General features: G+C 38.3%; 1 protein-coding gene across 1 annotated transcript in view; it reads right to left on the minus strand.

The window, feature by feature from the left end:
* Positions 1–17927, minus strand: part of LOC122489590 (24-hydroxycholesterol 7-alpha-hydroxylase) — a 94928-nt gene that overhangs the window by 19198 nt on the left and 57803 nt on the right. The window contains exons 8-10 of the mRNA XM_043591588.1: positions 14414–14547; positions 3817–3912; positions 2862–2950 (exon numbers count right to left, since the gene is read on the minus strand). Of these exons, the coding sequence (XP_043447523.1) occupies positions 2862–2950; positions 3817–3912; positions 14414–14547 (319 nt within the window). The remainder of the gene's footprint in view (positions 1–2861; positions 2951–3816; positions 3913–14413; positions 14548–17927) is intronic.

Here is a 17927-nt window from a genome sequence, read left to right on the forward strand (position 1 = left end):
TTTAAGATCATTCTGACCAGATATACCCTTTCTCTCAAATCTCCACAGTGTGGTGTTTGGGCATTTCTTACCCTGCATTCCCTGTAGTTATTTATGAACTCAATATCCTTCTTGCCTTCTCCTAGATAATCATCTCCTGAGGGCTGAGAACATGGCTTATTCTTGATTGAAGCTCCTGCAATACCCAGGGCACTGCCTTGCATAGAGGAAGAGCTGAGTACATTAAAAATGTATAGTTTCTGTACAAATAAGATACTTCTAACTAAGCTGAAATGTCATGGTCTCCTCTATCGTACCTATTACTGTCAACCTCCAGCAAATGTCTGTCAGCCCCAAAAGATATCACAATAATTTCATAACAGCCTTTCTTAGAAAACAGTAATCATCAGTTAATCCTTGACCGCTGGCTAATACTACATGCTTCACTGCAGGGCATTTTAGTCCCTGGTTTAAAACATTTCCAGCTCAATTTAAAAGATGGTTATATGGTAGCAGATGGCAGTTACATTGGTGGTGAGCACAGCATAACGTGTAGAGAAGTTGAATCACTGTGTGCTACGCCTGAAACGAATGTAATGTTTTGGGTCAACTATACTGAAAAAATGTAAAACAAAACGAAAAAAAAAAAAAACAAAAAAACCCCAAGATCAATAAATAGTTCAAAATAAACTTCTGTAATAAAAGATAGTTATTAAGAAACTCTTTCGTCGTCATTGGGAATACATGTAAAGGGACCTGAAAAAAGTAACACCTATTGTTTTTAGAAGACCTATTCTGGGTGCACTGATAGTTAGTAGGTGACAAAGCAATAGCTGGGTTACAGGTGTTAAGAACCGCTTCTCCACAGGGGCGCCTAGGTGGCTCAGTCAGTTGAGCGTCCAGGTCTTGATTTCGGCTCAGGTCATGATCCCAGGGTCATGGGATTGAGCTCACGTGTCAGGCTCAGCACTGAGTGTGGAGCCTGCTTAAGATTCTCTGCCCCCCACCCCCACACACCTGTGTGCACGTTCCCACCAAAAAAGAAAAAATGCTTGTCTAAAGTGAAAGTAATATGAAAGTCAGGATGAACATAGAGGTTTTCCTTGATAATGTTTGCTTATTATACTGTGCTCCTAAAGGATCTGCACTCAGTTACAATGTTCGACTTTGGAGTTTCTTGATGTGTAAATCAGCATGCTTTCAGCTCTCAACAATGAAACCTTCAACTCAAACTGCTCTAAAAAATAATGTTTATGTCTATATCCATATATATATATATATATATATACACATATGTCTATGTATATATATATATGGATATAGACATAAACATTATTTTATATATGTACATATATTACATATATATATACCCATATATATGTATATATACATATATATATATACTCATATATATATACATATTCAATGGGAAAGGACAAAGGGGGGCCTCTATCCCAGCTATGGAAGAAAAGTCTCTCCTTTAGGTCTGATCGATGAGTTTAGGTCAACTATCTACTCCAGGACAAATCGTTGCTCCAGGGAAACACTAGGCATCAATTTGCTTACCCTTAGACTCCTAGAATGACTTTTTAAAAGGAAGATACTGGGGCACCTGGGTGACTCAGTCAGTTAAGTGTCTGACTTCAGCTCAGGTCATGATCTCACAGTTCGTGACTTCGAGCCCTGCATTGGGCTCTGTGCTGACAGCTCGGAGCCTGGAACCTGCTTCAGATTCTGTGTCTCCCTCTCTCTGTTCCTTCCCCACTCACTCTCTCTCTCTCTCTCTCTCAAAAATAAATAAAGATTACACTGTCTCTCTCTCTCAAAAATAAAGATTAAAATAAATTAAAATAAATAAGTAAAAATGAAGATAGAATTTCCATGGTTGGCTAAGACTATTTAAAACCATTTTGGGGGAAATATGAATTACTAGAAGCCTACTGATGCTATCAACCATAAAACAAAAGAGGGGTAGAATGCATGCTGTGGAGTAAGTCATAATTATAGATATGGATTAGCATTCCTGCTCAAACAATGAAAACAACTGACTTCTTAAATTTAAAAACTACAGCTTTTGTGATATAAAGACTTTTAAAGAATTTGTACGTTCACTGAGTGAGACTTCGTTACAAACAGATACTAATATTTCTCCAACAGAATCGTCCCTGGTGAAGAAATGGACCTATTTCAGGTAGAGTGTAAGTTTTATGAAGTTGGGGACCAAGTCCATGTTCCTCAGTCCTCTATCCTAATGAACAGAAGGCCTGGCCCAGGCAAGGTGTTCAAAACAGCTTCTGATCACATAAATAAACATAAAATAACTTTCATTAAGTGCTGGACACTTGCACTAGAACACAACATCGCAGTGAGCATCGCAGTCCTAGGGACCAGATTAATGTAACTCTAAAAGGATCCAGAAGAAAGATTTCCTAGAACCAAGCTGCCCCAACAAACAGAAACCATTTAGTAAGGCGCCGCTCTGCTTCAAGCTACGGATGTTCTGTAACCCCAGCACAGGCCCATGAGAATGTTGTAAAGAAATAGTATACTTCGGACTTAATTCTCTAAAAGGTAGAACTCAAGCAACTTCGAATGTATCCTCATAGGAAAGCTGAACATTTGAAACCTAAACCCTGCTTTCATCATGCAGCTGCGACTGTCATATTTGGTTCTGATGAAGTCTCCCATCAGAAGCCACCGTAGACATTCCCACAAGGACATCGTGCAATCCGACCAGCCAACCAAACAAAATGTGGTCTCCCGGATCTCCCTGTAGTTTGGTAATAAAGAAAAGGGAGATTAAGCCAAAGATGTCCCCCCCCTCTGAACCATCGTGTCTCTGCAGACTTTCTGGATAAATGTGGCCCAGCTGTCTCACTGACCTCCCAGGACACTGGTACTTCCCGCTTCCAAATGCCATGAACCCGTCCAAGAAAGCATTCTTCTCTAAATTTGCCTTTTTCCAACGTTCCTGTGGGAAGAAATCATTTTTTTTTTCCAAATCAGTCTTATATAAATAAGCTTAACTTTATTTCTCTAGGCTAAAAATGACTTTGTACAGCTAATCCTTGCATATAAAGTTGCAGGGCTGTTGGTAATTTTTTTTCCAACCTGTTATTCATATCAGGCACAATTGTGTTTTTGGAATGTGAACTAATAAATAAAAAGGTTTAAAAAGAATTTTGTTAAGTGGTAAACGTAAATGATAATGTAAATCAACCACAGAACTGACCTCAGAAAAGGAAGACTATTTATAATAAGATCTCGGGCTCCATCACAAAATTGTCCTTGGTAATAAATCTAGTAAATTACTGGCCGCCCTGCCTATTGGAAGGAGCTTGGGATGTGGAATGAATACATCTGGATGCCATTTTTTTTTTAATTTGTACCTAAAGACAGAGGATGGACTAAATCACCTCTTAAGATTCTGCTTAGCCTTGTAACCCCCCAATTTTAAGAAACAGCAGAGAACAGCTTTAATTTGTCTTGTTTCGTTTGTTTTTAGTACTCCTTGGAAACTAACAACAGGAGCAATTGCCCGATGAATATAAAATAAGTCTTCTTTCAGAACCAGACATATTCACTTTAACATACTTTGCTGGTTTCAGATCATTTATTTTCAAGTTGGTGAAGCTTATTTCAAAAACCTTGCTATCTCATCTGTGTTATACCCATCCATATTACAAGTCTGATTTTTACTCTGTTGTCGACTTGGTTAGATACAGAGAGAAATAGGTCTGCTAAAATGACACAATTGTAGTTAATCTATGAATTCATATTCCCACCATAAAGGAAATTAAAATCAAAGGGTAATGCATGTTGAAAGAGAGGACTTACAGGTTTGAACACTTCAGGTTCAGGAAAATATTTTGGATTTCTGTGCAGCCAAAATGGAGACAACATCAACAAGTCACCGGAAGGAACAGTGTAATTCTATGATAGAAAAATCAGTTTCAAGTTATTTTTGGAAATCTGCTTTAAAGAGAGTTTGGGTCATTAAAAATAATGCTCCAACTATATTGTAGAGAAGACATATACATTTTATAAATCAATGGAGAGAAAATCTAATTCTTTCCTGGAAGGATCGTTTCTGTTTTCCAACTTAAGCAATGACTACATTCTAATTCTGATGATTAGTTACATGTGCATACACATTTGGTTACATGGGGGAAATATATTAGATAAATGTGAAGATATTAGATACTAGTATATGTCTGATGTAATGCAGCTTTGGATGTTTGATACTGGGGTTGGTAGCAAGTGCTTTTGGTGGGAACCACAGTGAATCCCCAGGTCGCGGAATAGAAAAATCTAACTCTGAGACAGGACAGTGGCCATGACAGCACTGAGGGTGGCAACAGTGGGTGTCTCCTATCCCCGGGGACATTGATGACAGTGTCAGGGCCGAGGCAGTAGAGTCTCTCTCTCTCTCTCTCTCTCTCTCTCTCTCTCTCTCTCTCTCTTTTTCCACTCCAGAAACAGCTATTAGGGTAGAAATAATATGAAGAATATGAAGACAACTGGTTAGGAAGACACGGGACACTGAGTGCTGTGTGTTTCTTGGTTGGTTTGGTGTTTGGGAACGCTGTGGCTGTGGGACTGAGGTTAAGCAGTGTGTTTCTGAATTATCCTTCCCCGTTTATGTTATCATAGGTTTTCTAATATATAAACTATACTAAGAACTAAAAACCATGTCATAAAATCACCCTGACTTCATCATGTTCAGGAACCATAGGACAAAGGGCTCTCCCATGGTGTGTAACCAGTAGATAGCTATCAACTTTCCTAAGGCACATTCTGTTAGTAACTCCCATCCCCAATCATTGGAAGTCATATCTATTTAACCCTGCGTAAGTTTGAAATGTCCTCAAGATATTCACAAAAACACTGACCTTCTGCATCTAGAATATGAGCACGTTACAATTACAAATATGTCTTTTTATAATAGCAGGGAGTGGCATATGGGAATGGGCCATCATTTTTTAACCAGAGAGAAACCCTGTTAGCTCCAATGGGGACTGAATATTGCTTAAGGTGTGGCCGCTGCAGTACTAAGTGCTGAGAGAGCTCCCAAACAAGGAAGAGAGAGGGGATTTCACTGGTGTCCTCTTACCATTTTTAAAGTAGAAAAAGACTTAGGAGATCTCAAGCCTATCTGTTCCTTCTACCTCTGGCAAAACTGAGGTTAGAGTGGTCATGCCTGACCTCGAGATCAGCTGCAGAGGGCCTTGATGCGTGTTTGGGGGCAGGACCAGGGACAGCCCTGGGACAGGGCTCCAGGCGGGTCAACTGGTACCCTTCCCCTCCTCACCGCATACACCTCTTTAGTGGCTGGCTGTTGACCCATGACTGTGACTTGGAGACTGACTGCCACAGCCTACAATACAGGCTAGTAGAAGCCTTCAAATGGAATCTCAGTCACAGAATTAACATTAGCAACAGGGAGGACACCAGAAAGAAGTTCCTGTCACAGCAGCAAATGCCAGGCTGATGAATGGCATAAAGGAATGTGAGAGCCGGTTGAACCTCTGAGCAAAGGAACCTCTGAGCAAAAGGACATCATCGTCCCATCTAACAGTCGCTGTCATCGTCTACACGGCACATGAAGGGAAAGACCAAAAGGGAGACGAAACAGTCCTAGGACCAGAACACAGATCGCCATCAAAATCACAGCTTCTCTGTGTTGTAAAACTGTGTCTCTCAGGTAGGCAGCATTGAGCCTGGCCGGCCCCCTTCACAGGGATCCTGTGAGGCCCAGTGAGCTTAATTTGCTAGCGTGGAGATGGGGTTTTCTTAAAGACGGAAGAGAAGGCAGCACTCTTTGTTGTAGCTCAAGAAGGATACTGAGAGCAAAGTGGTTGCAAAGAATGTAGAGTTTTGAAGAGAAAGCAGAAGTCCTATAGAAAGGCAAAACATCCACAGGAGGGGATTCGAGGCCCACACTTTCCTAGCTCTTAACCAGGAACGTGATTACGTCGCAAAAAAAAAAAAAGGCTAAAAATAAAAAAGTACACTCTTTTGCATGATAAAAAATGTTCTCTATCCAAATTTTGGAAAATTCAGAAAAATAGAAAAAGCTAAAAAACAACCAGAAAGCTGACAACAAAAAAACACCCATCAACCGGCTAGACTTCCCTCCAGTACTTTTACCGAACAGTTGAGTGTTGTTGTTGTTAGACATAGTCTTTATCCTGATGAATAGTTAATTTTGGAAACTTAACGTTGTTCACCTAATATTATAGCATAAGTATTTTTTCTTTATCGTGTGGACTCATTGTGAACAGTTTTGTCTCCAATGTCTCTTTCATCTTTCATTGGGCAGATTAATCATAAATAATTTAATCATTCCCTGGGTTTTCTTTCTATAATAAATAATGCCATCAGAAGCATCTTCTTCCATGAAGCGTTTTTTCACATAAAATCTTCTAACATAGATGTTCAGAAAATATAGGGCATGGACATTTTTAAAGGCTGTTAATACATTTTGCTCAACTGTTCCCTCAAATCTGGTAGCTAAATAGGTTTCTACCTGTAATATTTTAGTGTCAATTTCACTGCCCTCTTCTCTGCTAATCTGACATTTAATAGGTTATTTTTGGTTCCTGTATAAATCTTTATGTCTTTGTTGAGCATTTTTCCATGTTAAGTTATTTTCTTCTATGAACTTTTGTGTTCATGTTCTGTCCTCATTAATTTATGCAATATTAGTGCTTTATGTATTGATCTGTGAGTTCTTTAAATATTAACATTATTTACCCCTGTGTTATACTTACATTAACATTTGTTCTTAATTTTTGGTTTACATTTAATTTGGATTATACTTAAAAAAATACATGTTAAATTTTGATGTGATACATTTAAATCTGTTCATCTTTGTGGTTTCATTGATGAATCCCAAGATTTGGCAGCCCTTTTTTCTCTAAAATAGTGGTTCTCAAGCGTTCTCTCTAGAACCTTCTGGGAGTTCTTAAGACCTTTCCAGAGGCTGTGCTAGGTCAAAAATCATGCCTGGGTACAAGATTCAAAGTATAGGACAAACCAGTGGATTTTGACATAACTGAATACAATAAATTCATTGATATTTCAGATTATAACAAACTTTTAGGAAACTCCCACTGATGCATTTCAATGAGGTATTAGAAAGCAGACAGATCTGAAAAAGTTATTGAAATATTGATTCCTTTTCCAGTGACATGTCTGTATGAGGCTGAATTTTCTTCATTTCCATCAATGGAAAGAATATATCACAACAGATTGATTCCAGACACATTTATGGGAACCCAGATGTCCTCTATTAGCAAGGCATTAGACAGATTTGCAAAATCTTAAAATAATGCTATTTTCCCACATTTTTTATGTTTTGGAAAATATAGTTATGTTTCATAAAACCATGCTATTATTTTAACATGTAGTAGGTTTCTTGTTATTTTTAAATTAATTAGCAAATAAATATTATACCAATTTCTCAGTTTTAGTTTCTAATACAGCAAATATTTTTTAATTTTTTTAATGTTTATTTTTGAGAGACAGAGATAAAGCACAAGTGGGAGAGGGGCAGAGAGACAGGGAGACATAGAATCCGAAGCAGGCTCCAGGCTCTAAGCTGTCAGCGCAGAGCGTGATGTGGAGCTCGAACTCACAAACCGTGAGATCATGACCTGAGCCGAAGTCGGACGCTTAACCAACTGAGCCACCCAGGTGCCCCTCTAATACATTAAATATTGATAGATATGACTAACATAGGTAAAAGTCTTTGGGGTCTCTAATAATGCTAAGAGGATAGGGGCACCTGGGTGGCTCAGTGGGTTGAGCGTCCAACTTCAGCTCAGGTCATGATCTCACGGTTTGTGGGTTCCAGCCCCATGTCAGGTCTGTGCTGACAGCTCAGAGCCTGGAGGCTGCTTTGGATTCTGTGTCTCCCTCTCTCTCTGCCCCTCCCCTGCTGGTCTCTCTGTCTCTCAAAAATAAATAAACATAAAAAACAACAACAACAACAACCAATAATGCTAAGAGTATAAAGGGATCCTGAGAGCAAAAAGTTTGAGAACTACTCTAAAAGTTAAAAAATACCCACTTTCTGGCCAGTCATCCCAAACCATATGTTAATCTCTTCCCTCTTCATTGATTTACGATTCACTTATTCTATATTATACTCTTGGATACAAAGGGACTTGTTTCTATGTTACCTATCCAGCCTGTTATATTGATAGTGAACATTAAGTCTGACACCACTACCATACCATTTTAACCGTTGTGGTTTTATAATATGTTTCAATACCTCGAGAAGATAATTAGTATTCTTTAATCATTCATATTTTCTAACACTTCCTTGTTTATTCTTTCCTGGGTATTCTTGAAGATTACCTGCGTACCAAAAGTATGAAACCTTAAAAACAGAGTACAGGTAGAAGTTTAAGAGTTTTGTAAAGATGATATAAGAAAGAAAAGGAAGGAAAAAAAAAAAAGAAAAGAAGGAATAAATCAAAGAAAGCAGATGGCGTATGCCCATCTTAATTTGTTCCAAAAATATAGGAAGGAATCAGTACGGGGACATAAATAAAGGAGACCATGTTCAGACTGCATTAGGAAAGAGCAGTAGGAGAGCACTTCAAGCATTCACAGCAAGAAATGTGACCAGTTGCCCTACAGGGGAGAAAACACGAGCCCCCACCACTACTTGACATGGATGATCCCATTCAAAGCGTTTTTCATAATCCAAATTTCTGGGAACACATCAATATATTCAATAAAGACATTCCACCTGTTTTAGAAAACATATGAAGCCTAGAAGGACCAAGTTGTATGAATTCATACCAAGGAAATAATTACTACTGTAAACCAGGATTTGGCCATATGGATGCCCATCTTTGCCCTGTTTGTCACAGTAAACACCCGGAAGCCATACGCATTCAGGCATAGACAGCTGATTTAGAAATCTATGTTATATCCACATATTAGATCATCATGCTGCAATTCAAAGCTGTGTAGATGTCTTCTGTTGATACAGAAAACTTTTGTAACTATTACTAACATAAAAGCTGATTATGAGAAAATTAGCATAGCATGGTCCTAATTGAATTTTTAAAAATGCACAGACTACAGGAAAAAAAAATCTGAAATTATCAGAATACCAAAATGTTCAAGTGGTTATCAGACTTGTGAAATTTTTAGCAATTTTTATTCTCTTCTTTTAGTGTTTTTTTTATAGTTTCCTTTTTATTATTTTTTTATTTTTTAATGTTTATTTCTTTTTGAGAGAGAGAGAGAGAGAGACAGAGCGTGAGCAGGGGAGGGGCAGAGAGAGACAGAGTAACAGAATCTGAAGCAGGCTCCAGGCTCTGAGCTTTCAGCACAGAGCCGACGTGGGGCTCAAACTCACAAACTGCGAGATCATGACCTGAGCCAAAGTCAGATGCTTAACCTACTGAGCCACCCAGGTGCCTCATTATGGTTTCCTTTTTAAAACTAATTACCAAGATTTGTTTATGAAATAAGAAGAAAAAGCTGTTCAAGTTATTATTTTCAAAATTAAAGCCTCAACTCTGCAGGGAGAAGTTCACAGTGATTAGTTTATGCCTCCTAAAAGGGGAAAGGTTGTATACATTTAATTTATAAAAGAAATAGTAAGTACAGAAACAAAGGTAATATTTGTACCCTTTACAAATATTAAAAATATATTGTAGGGGCGCCTGGGTGGCTCAGTCAGCTAAACATCTGACTTCAGCTCAGGTCATGATCTCACAGTTCATGAGTTCGAGCCCTGCATCGGGCTCTGTGCTGACAGCTCAGAGCCTGGAGCCTGCTTCAGATTCTGTGTCTCCCTTTCTTCTGCACCTCCCCTACTTGCATGGTTTCTCTCTCTCTCTCTCTCAAAAATAAGTAAACATTTAAAAATTTGAAAAAAAAGTTAAAAGTATATGTGAAAAATAAGGAAAAGGAGTTCTAGAACATTCTTGGAAGATAGCAGCCTGAGCGCATGTCTCTGGGTTGCGTGATCAGTAAAAGAGACACCAGCAGGGCTTGGAATGAGCCTGGATCCACTGGCCCCTAGGAAGAAAGTGTGAGTTTGAGGAAGTGGAGATAAGAGATTATGATTTTTTTTCTGCAACTTCTCAAATTGTTTCAGATATCTATCACTTTTAATTAAAAATTTTTATTGAGAATCTATAATGTTGGAATTATAAAAACAGTTCAGTTTTGTAAGAGGATTGTATGCAGTGAATCGTAAATGTGTTTATTCCCTTGGACCAATAATCCACTATTAAAGTATAATTCAAGAATAATTATTAAAAAAATGTACTATGGGGGCGCCTGGGTGGCTCAGTTGGTTAAGCGTCCAACTTCAGCTCAGGTCATGAGCTCACGGTTGGTGGGTTCGAGCCCCGCGTCGGGCTCTGTGCTGACAGCTCGGAGCCCGGAGCCTGCTTCGGATTCTGTGTTTCCCTCTCTCTCTGCCCCTCCCCCACTCATGCTCTGTCTCTGTCTCAAAAATAAATAAAATATTTTTTAAAAATGTACTATGCACAAAGAGGCAAATAATCTCCACATTAAAGTAACCACAAAGGAAACCAACCTAAATTCTCAAGAGTTAGGAAATAATGAAATACCTAAGCTATGAATTCAGTGGACTATTACAAGGCTATCGAGATAAATACGCAAGCGCTGGATGCATGAAAAGTGTAATAATGTTAAAAAGTGTCTAAATGGCAGATTTACACTATAATGAAACATAGGTTTCTGTATTGGTGCCATACAAGGAGCATGTGAGATAGCTGTATGGCTAACGGGTCAAGGGGAGTTGTATACACATGAGTATATACGTGTTGCATATGTTTGAACTTGGGTGTTTTTCTAGGTAAAGTTCTTGAACGAGCAAAATTGCTTTTGAAAAAATATGAGGTGTTAATGGCCACGACAAATTTATAACCTCCCTTAGTTAAGCACAACCCTGGTAAGAACATGTGGTTAAAAGCTCTTCCAAGAGCCACTTTGCTTAAGGATAGAGGTTTTCAGGTTGGTCAATGGAGCAGTAGAATATAGTGACTGTGTTAGTGCCAATATTGCAGCCTGACCCGCAATTAAGTCAGTTGCATGACGAAAAACAAATACATTTGTGACAATACCTTATGGTAAAATAAAAATACAAGGAAGGAAGAAATAGACTGAGTCATCTTCAAGGGTCCCAAAGTGAGAAGCAAACCAAAATAAGCAAAAAACTAACATTTGTCCAGTGGAAAATGTTTTTCCCTCGAAGGGAAAAAATAGGGCACAGCAGACAGATTTCAGGTGGTGGTACAGTAAAAAATAAAGGAAAAATAAGAGGATAATTAGTGTGGCAAGAGAATAGTAAGGACAAATGGTATCTATTTGAAAAAAGAAGGGTTGAGGTATAAGTATAATCAAGTTAAAAAAAAAAGTAAATGAACAGCATGATGGGGGACGAGGGATGGGGAAATGGGTGATGGGCACTGAGGAGGGCACCTGTTGGGATGAGCACTGGGCGTTGTATGTAAGTGATGAATCACGGAATCTACCCCCAAAACCAAGAACACACTATATACACTGTATGTTAGCTAACTTCACAATGAATTATATATATTTAAAAAAAAAAAAAAAGGAATGCTGAAGGTCAGGATAGCAGAAGCTAAAAAGAATACAATTTCAAAAGTGCACCATGTTGATCGGAAACTGGCATGTGCCTAAAGGTCTTTGGTTTGGGTCAGTCTGCCAGAAAATGTATTTATGTAATAGTTTAAACTTTTTCATTATAAAATTATCATGTGATGGCCTCACATACTGAGCTAATGAAATAGCACAAGCTGGGTGTTAAGTTTGAGAAGGAGGGTATGGAGCAGTCATATATGAGGCAGGCAGAACAATGGTCAAGGAAGTCTGAGACAGAACGTGTTGAAGTCACATAAACCACACTGAAAGTTACAAAGATAATACAAAAGTAACCGGAAGAATGTATCTTATTCTTCCATAGATATGATATAGATAGATATATAGATATGAAGATTCTGGTGGTTTTTTCTCCCTGTTTTAGTGAAGGCATAGTTAGTAAAGAACTATGGAAACTAAAGAACTAAATGGGAACTTAAAAGGAGAGAGGCTTCAGGGGAAAAGGCCTGAAAAATGAGATCAGAAAGAGGAAATGCGAGAAAGAGAAAGAATTAAGTAAGAAGAAGAAAGAGAGAGAGAAAGGAGAGAGAGTGGAAGAGAGAGGAAAGAAGTAAAGAAAGGAATCTGAGTGCTTATGAAAAGAGGGCAGGACAAGCATAAAACATCTTTTAAGAGATTATCATGATATAGAAACCAGACAAGACAGTATGAAAGAAAGAAAGAAAGAAAGAAAGAAAGAAAGAAAGAAAGAAAGAAAGAAAGAAAGAAAGAAAGGTAAGAAAGCAGAAAACAAGACTACAGATCACTATCTCTTAGGAACTTCCAGGCAAAAAATCCTCAACAAAATATTAGTGAAACAGGGGCGCCTGGGTGGCTCAGTCGGTTAAGCGTCCGACTTCAGCTCAGGTCACGATCTCACGGTCCGTGAGTTCGAGCCCCGCGTCGGGCTCTGGGCTGATGGCTCGGAGCCTGGAGCCTGTTTCCGATTCTGTGTCTCCCTCTCTCTCTGCCCCTCCCCTGTTCGTGCTCTGTCTCTCTCTGTCCCCAAAATAAATAAATGTTAAAAAAAAATTAAAAAAATATTAGTGAAACAAATTTAACAATGTATAAAAAGAACTAGACAACATGATCAAATTGACATTTATTCCAGAATGTCATGCCTAGCATGACATGTCTTTCATGTCTATGACAGGCTGGTTCAACATTCAAAAATCCATAAATGTAATCCATCACAGCCATAGGTTAAAGAAGAAAAAGCGTATGATTATATCTACCGATGCAGGAAAAGCACTGGACAAACTCCAACACCCATTCATGATTGAAATTCTCAGTAAATTAGAAATAGAAGCACATTTCCTCAACTTGATAAGAAGCAGCTACCGAAAACGCACCAAAAATCAAGCTTAACAGTGGAAGATTTTCCCCTTAATGCTTTCCCCTTAAGGCAAGAATATCTGTTGTCACTACCGTTATTCAACACAGTGCTGGAAGTCAGAGCCAGGGCAATAAGGCAAGAAAAAGAAATAAAAGAAAGAAAATATCTACATAAAAATTCCCAAGGAATCTATAAAAACACTTGTAGGACCAAAAAGCACAGTGAGTTTTGCAAAGTTGTAAGTACAAGGTGAACACACAAAAATCAACTGCGTTTCTACAAACAAGTAATGTACAATTGAGAACCAAAATTTTTTTTAAATGCCACTCACAAAAGCTCCAAAATAACTGAAATATGTAGGTATAAATCTCACAAAGCATGTATGGCATCTGTATACTTAAAATAACAATCAAGATACCTACCGGCAGACAAATAACTTCTGTATTTCAGCTAATTATCTGTTAGCCAGAATATAAATAAGGTTTAACAAACGTTCAATATAAACTATAGTACTATTCAGAGTAATAAACACATTCCTCTACTCAATTGCACCAAGTTGTTTGATTATATCTCCTCAAAGCATATCTTTTTATACTGATATTTTAAAGTAACTAATAGATTATTTAAAAGCATAAACAGTTAAAATCCCACTAAAACTAAATGCTGTAATGTATGTAAGACCAGTTAAATAAACTATGTCTCCTTTGGGTGTAGCTGCAACTTTTATAAAATTTTGATTTTTTTTGTCTCTTTTGTCTTCCACTACTAAAAACTGTATCAAACTGTATTATTAAAAAGCTAACAAGAGTTGAGAGCTGAGTAAATGTGATCTATCTGGATAATGCAGGCCCTGTCAAGTCATTCTGAAAAAAAAAAAAAATTTTGTTCTGCCTGACTGATTTGCCAAATACGGAATTAAAAGTCAGCCACACGAACATAGCTGCCATGGAGCACTTGCAAATTTTCTCCTACTTTGCTCATAGGAAGGACCTCTCTCCCTCACTCAGCTGCTGACTGCTAATATCAGTTGCTATCACCCACAGCTTTCCCGCTGTTTCCCTGGCTGTTATCTGTAGTCTGAGACTACCTTCCAGTTACCCAAAGGAACTTTCCTCATACCCTCAATTCCTGAACCCATTGCTCAAGATTACTTGCCCATTGGTTCAGCAGACTATCTAATCCACCTGCTTGACCTAAATAGGATCATATTAATTCTGATGTGGAATCACATAGCCAAAATGATCATCGAAGAGTTACGTTTTAGCTAAAATAGTTGCCAACAGATAAATATTCACATTAATAAAAATGTTACGGCACAACTCTCATCCCTAACCTGTTTCCTTAATGGAACTTGAGGAATTATCTAATGACATATGGCAAAATATGTACCTTTTTTCCTTCAAAGGTTGACTATTTTAAAACCAAACCAAAGCTCACCAAAATTTGAACAGGCTTCATCACTTTTCTAGTAATGATACCAGGGGCTCTTAAACGAAGGGTTTCCAAAATACACCATCTGATCAGTGGGAGTTTCTTCAAGTCATCCTCAGATACTTTTATCTTATCTTTACCTGTAGAGAGAATTTCAAAATTTGTTTAAAAGACCGACCTAAAGAGGCCAGAGAGTGATTTCACGGGAGCTTATTAATACAGGTTAGACGCTGCCTTGGACAACAAGTGTTAGCATTGCTATTACTTTTTGCATACCATGTTTAGTAACGCATTGCCTCTTTTTATCATTTTCCTTCTACCAAGAGCCAGTGCAGCCTAAAAAATTAAACCGTTGTCGATTCTTTCAAGGTGATGGACTGGGATCCAACCTTGGGCTTCATCTTCCTATGGCTGTCAAATGATTAAGATGGTATCCGTCGGAAAGGTGTTCCATTTTCACTCCTTTCTTTCTTTCTTGTCTAAATATTCCTTCCACTTAAGGAAACAGCAATAGAAGATTGGCTTCAAACGCATAAAGTAAAAGATCGGAGAAGCCACCTGGCTTGCTATTTCTGCCTCTTCCCTGCTGATTCATTTTTGGTTTTGCTTTTGATTTTTCAATCATACATTTCAGAAGGTCCAAAAAGAACATGAGGAAAGGGACAATGAGGAACATGTATTACATCTGGAATGATGAGCTCTCCCTCTAAACATAGGTGCACCAAACATCCCTAATGTAATGTGCATACCTTAGTTTATGTTTAGATTGAAGGTATCTGAAAAAGGATTGGGATCAATCTTTCCATGACCCAAAATATAGCTGGGCCCTTTCAGTCCACTTAGACATTTTAATTAGTGGTATTTCAAATAAAATGTTTGCATTCTGAAATTTACTTGAAACAACCCAGCTTTCAATTTGTTTTGACAGTATTGGTTAATAAAAGTAAAAGAACACCGTCAGTTTGATTAAGCCAAGTTGCACATTTGCTTCCCAACTGTAGTGGCAATGCATGGATAAGAGTCTCCAGCCGTGCCTTAGATTCTCGACGAATCTGGTTCTAAAGTAAACCCATTCTGCAGGACAGTTATAGGTGGGTGCTACCTGGGAAATCTGACCTGTCAGTACATCTGTAATTCCTGAGTAGTCAGAAGCAAATCTGAAACCAGGCTTTCTAAGCTATAGTTCTACTAATAGCCATAGGGACATCTATACATTCCATTCAACTTGACAGATTCTTGAGCACCAAGTAAGGGCCAGGAGTTGAGTTAGGCTCTACTAGGGTACAATAATTAAGACATTCTTGTGGGGCACCTGGGTGGCTCAGTCAGTTAAGCGTCTGACTTCGGCTCAGGTTATGATCTCACGGTTCATGAGTTCAAGTCCCTCATATGGCTCTGTACTGACAGCTCAGAGCCTGGAGCCTGGTTCGGATTCTATGTCTCTCTCTCTGCTCTCTCCCCACTTGTACTCTGTCTCTCTCTCAAATATAAATAAACATTTAAAAAAGTTTTTTTTTTTTAAAGACATTCTTGCAATGCATTTAGTCTACTAGGAGGTAAAAGATAAGCCTATAGTTAACTGGTACACCATGCAAGTAAGGAAACTGTTCTGTGATGTGTAAAATATTCTGGTATTTTATTCTAATATAAAAGCAGGGAGGTTCAGGGGCACCTGGGTGGCTCAGTCAGATGAGCGACCGACTTCAGCTCAGGTCATGATCTCACAGTTCGTGAGTTTGAGCCCCGCGTCGGGCTCTGTGCTGACAGCTCGGAGCTTGAAGCCTGCTTCGGATTCTGTGTCTCCCTCTCTCTCTGCCCCCCCACCACTCATGCTCTGTCTCTCTCTGTCTCAGAAATAAATAAACATAAAAAAAAAAAGCAGGGAGGTTCGTGTCTAACTAAAAGAAAAGCAAAATATTTTGAGTATCTTTGTCTACAACTATGATTATAATGAGTTCCTTGCAAAGAGTAGACTTTAATAAATAACTGCTGAATTAACAAAGGTCCCACTTCAACATGGGGAGATGGATGAATGAACAGTCCAGGCAAAGGAAAGAGGAAAAGCAAAAGGAAGACTGTACAAAGCACGGGTATGTTTGGAAAATGGCAGTGGGTGTAACGGGTCCAGAAGGTGGTATAAATGTGATGGAACAGTGAGAAATCTCCTGAGGCCATTACAGATGATCCATGACACCATTCTAGAAAATGTGAAGACTCGAGAATCTGGGGGCTTCCTCTCTTGGGCCAAGAAAGGATGAACCTTCCAACAGTGAAATAGTGATACACAGCACTGTTCTTTACTAAGACCTTCTGCTCATTTTCTCAGACCTAAGTAACCTAATATTTAAAAAGAGACCAGTGACCTTAGGGGCCATTTGTTTAACCTTCACGGACATTGTCTCACAAAACTTTTGCTTTTGCTTTTCCATAACAGGGATGGGAAAATAATAGGTATGCCTTCTGCATCTTCACAACCTAAATATCACAGTTTTTCCAAATTGTGTTCTATGAAGCATTTGCAAGATGTCCAAAGTTCAAAGCAGAAAAAACGTTTTACGGCTAACCAAACTAACAGGAAATGTTAGCATTCTCTTGGTGATTCACTGAACACATCAGCGTATTACAGGTTTTGAGAAATCCCACAGGAGAAACAGCTATTTACGCTAACATTCCCAAACTTTTAAAAACTCCCATTATCTACACCAGCATCATCAATAGCTATTTAACCAGGACACAAAAGATAAGTAGCTATATACTGGCTATGGATACTCTCTGAGATAATCCTTCAACAAACAAACAAACCCTGGTTTTCATTTGTCTCAGCATTACCAGCACATATCAAATGCCTCAGCATGCATGTGGCCAAATCTTCTACAAGTAGTTACTGGGAACCAAAGGAATTATTACCATCAGAAAACTATCTTGATATGCCATGGAACAAAAATTTTACTTCTTCTTACTTTCCCTGAACTATCCCTGGACTTTCTAAGCTAATTCAGAAAAAAAGTTAATTTAGAGAATCCACGGTCAGAATCAGAAATTTTTTATTTGAAAAAAAAATGGCTGAGATCATTGCCTATGCAAGAGCTATCACTACTAAACCAAGTGAGCAAATATTTATTTGGCATTTAATGGAGAGCAAAGTGCTAACTAAGCACTGCAGGGGAAACATGAAATTGAAGGTTTAAAGATACTACACTTAAAAAGACAACAAATTCTAAAACTGAAAAAAGGAAGGGTAAGTGCTTTGCCCAGACAGTGTTGAAATGAGGAATTCTGAGGTTCTAACTGATGAGTTTATAAATAGCACACAAACTTAGCATGGTGTCTAACATGAGGTAAGCGTTCAATATAAGGTGGTATTTATTATTGTTATCATTATTATTAGTGAAAATTTAGTAATAACTCTTTAGAAACCACACCTTCCTGATTGATTTTGCTCCGTAGCTAGTAAAGTGATTCTTTTCCCTGAAACCTTAGTTGGGAGAAAGGCTACAGTTTGAAAGCATATCCAATACTA

Source organism: Prionailurus bengalensis, chromosome B2, assembly GCF_016509475.1.
Source record: "Prionailurus bengalensis isolate Pbe53 chromosome B2, Fcat_Pben_1.1_paternal_pri, whole genome shotgun sequence".
NCBI classification, from domain to species: domain Eukaryota; kingdom Metazoa; phylum Chordata; class Mammalia; order Carnivora; family Felidae; genus Prionailurus; species Prionailurus bengalensis.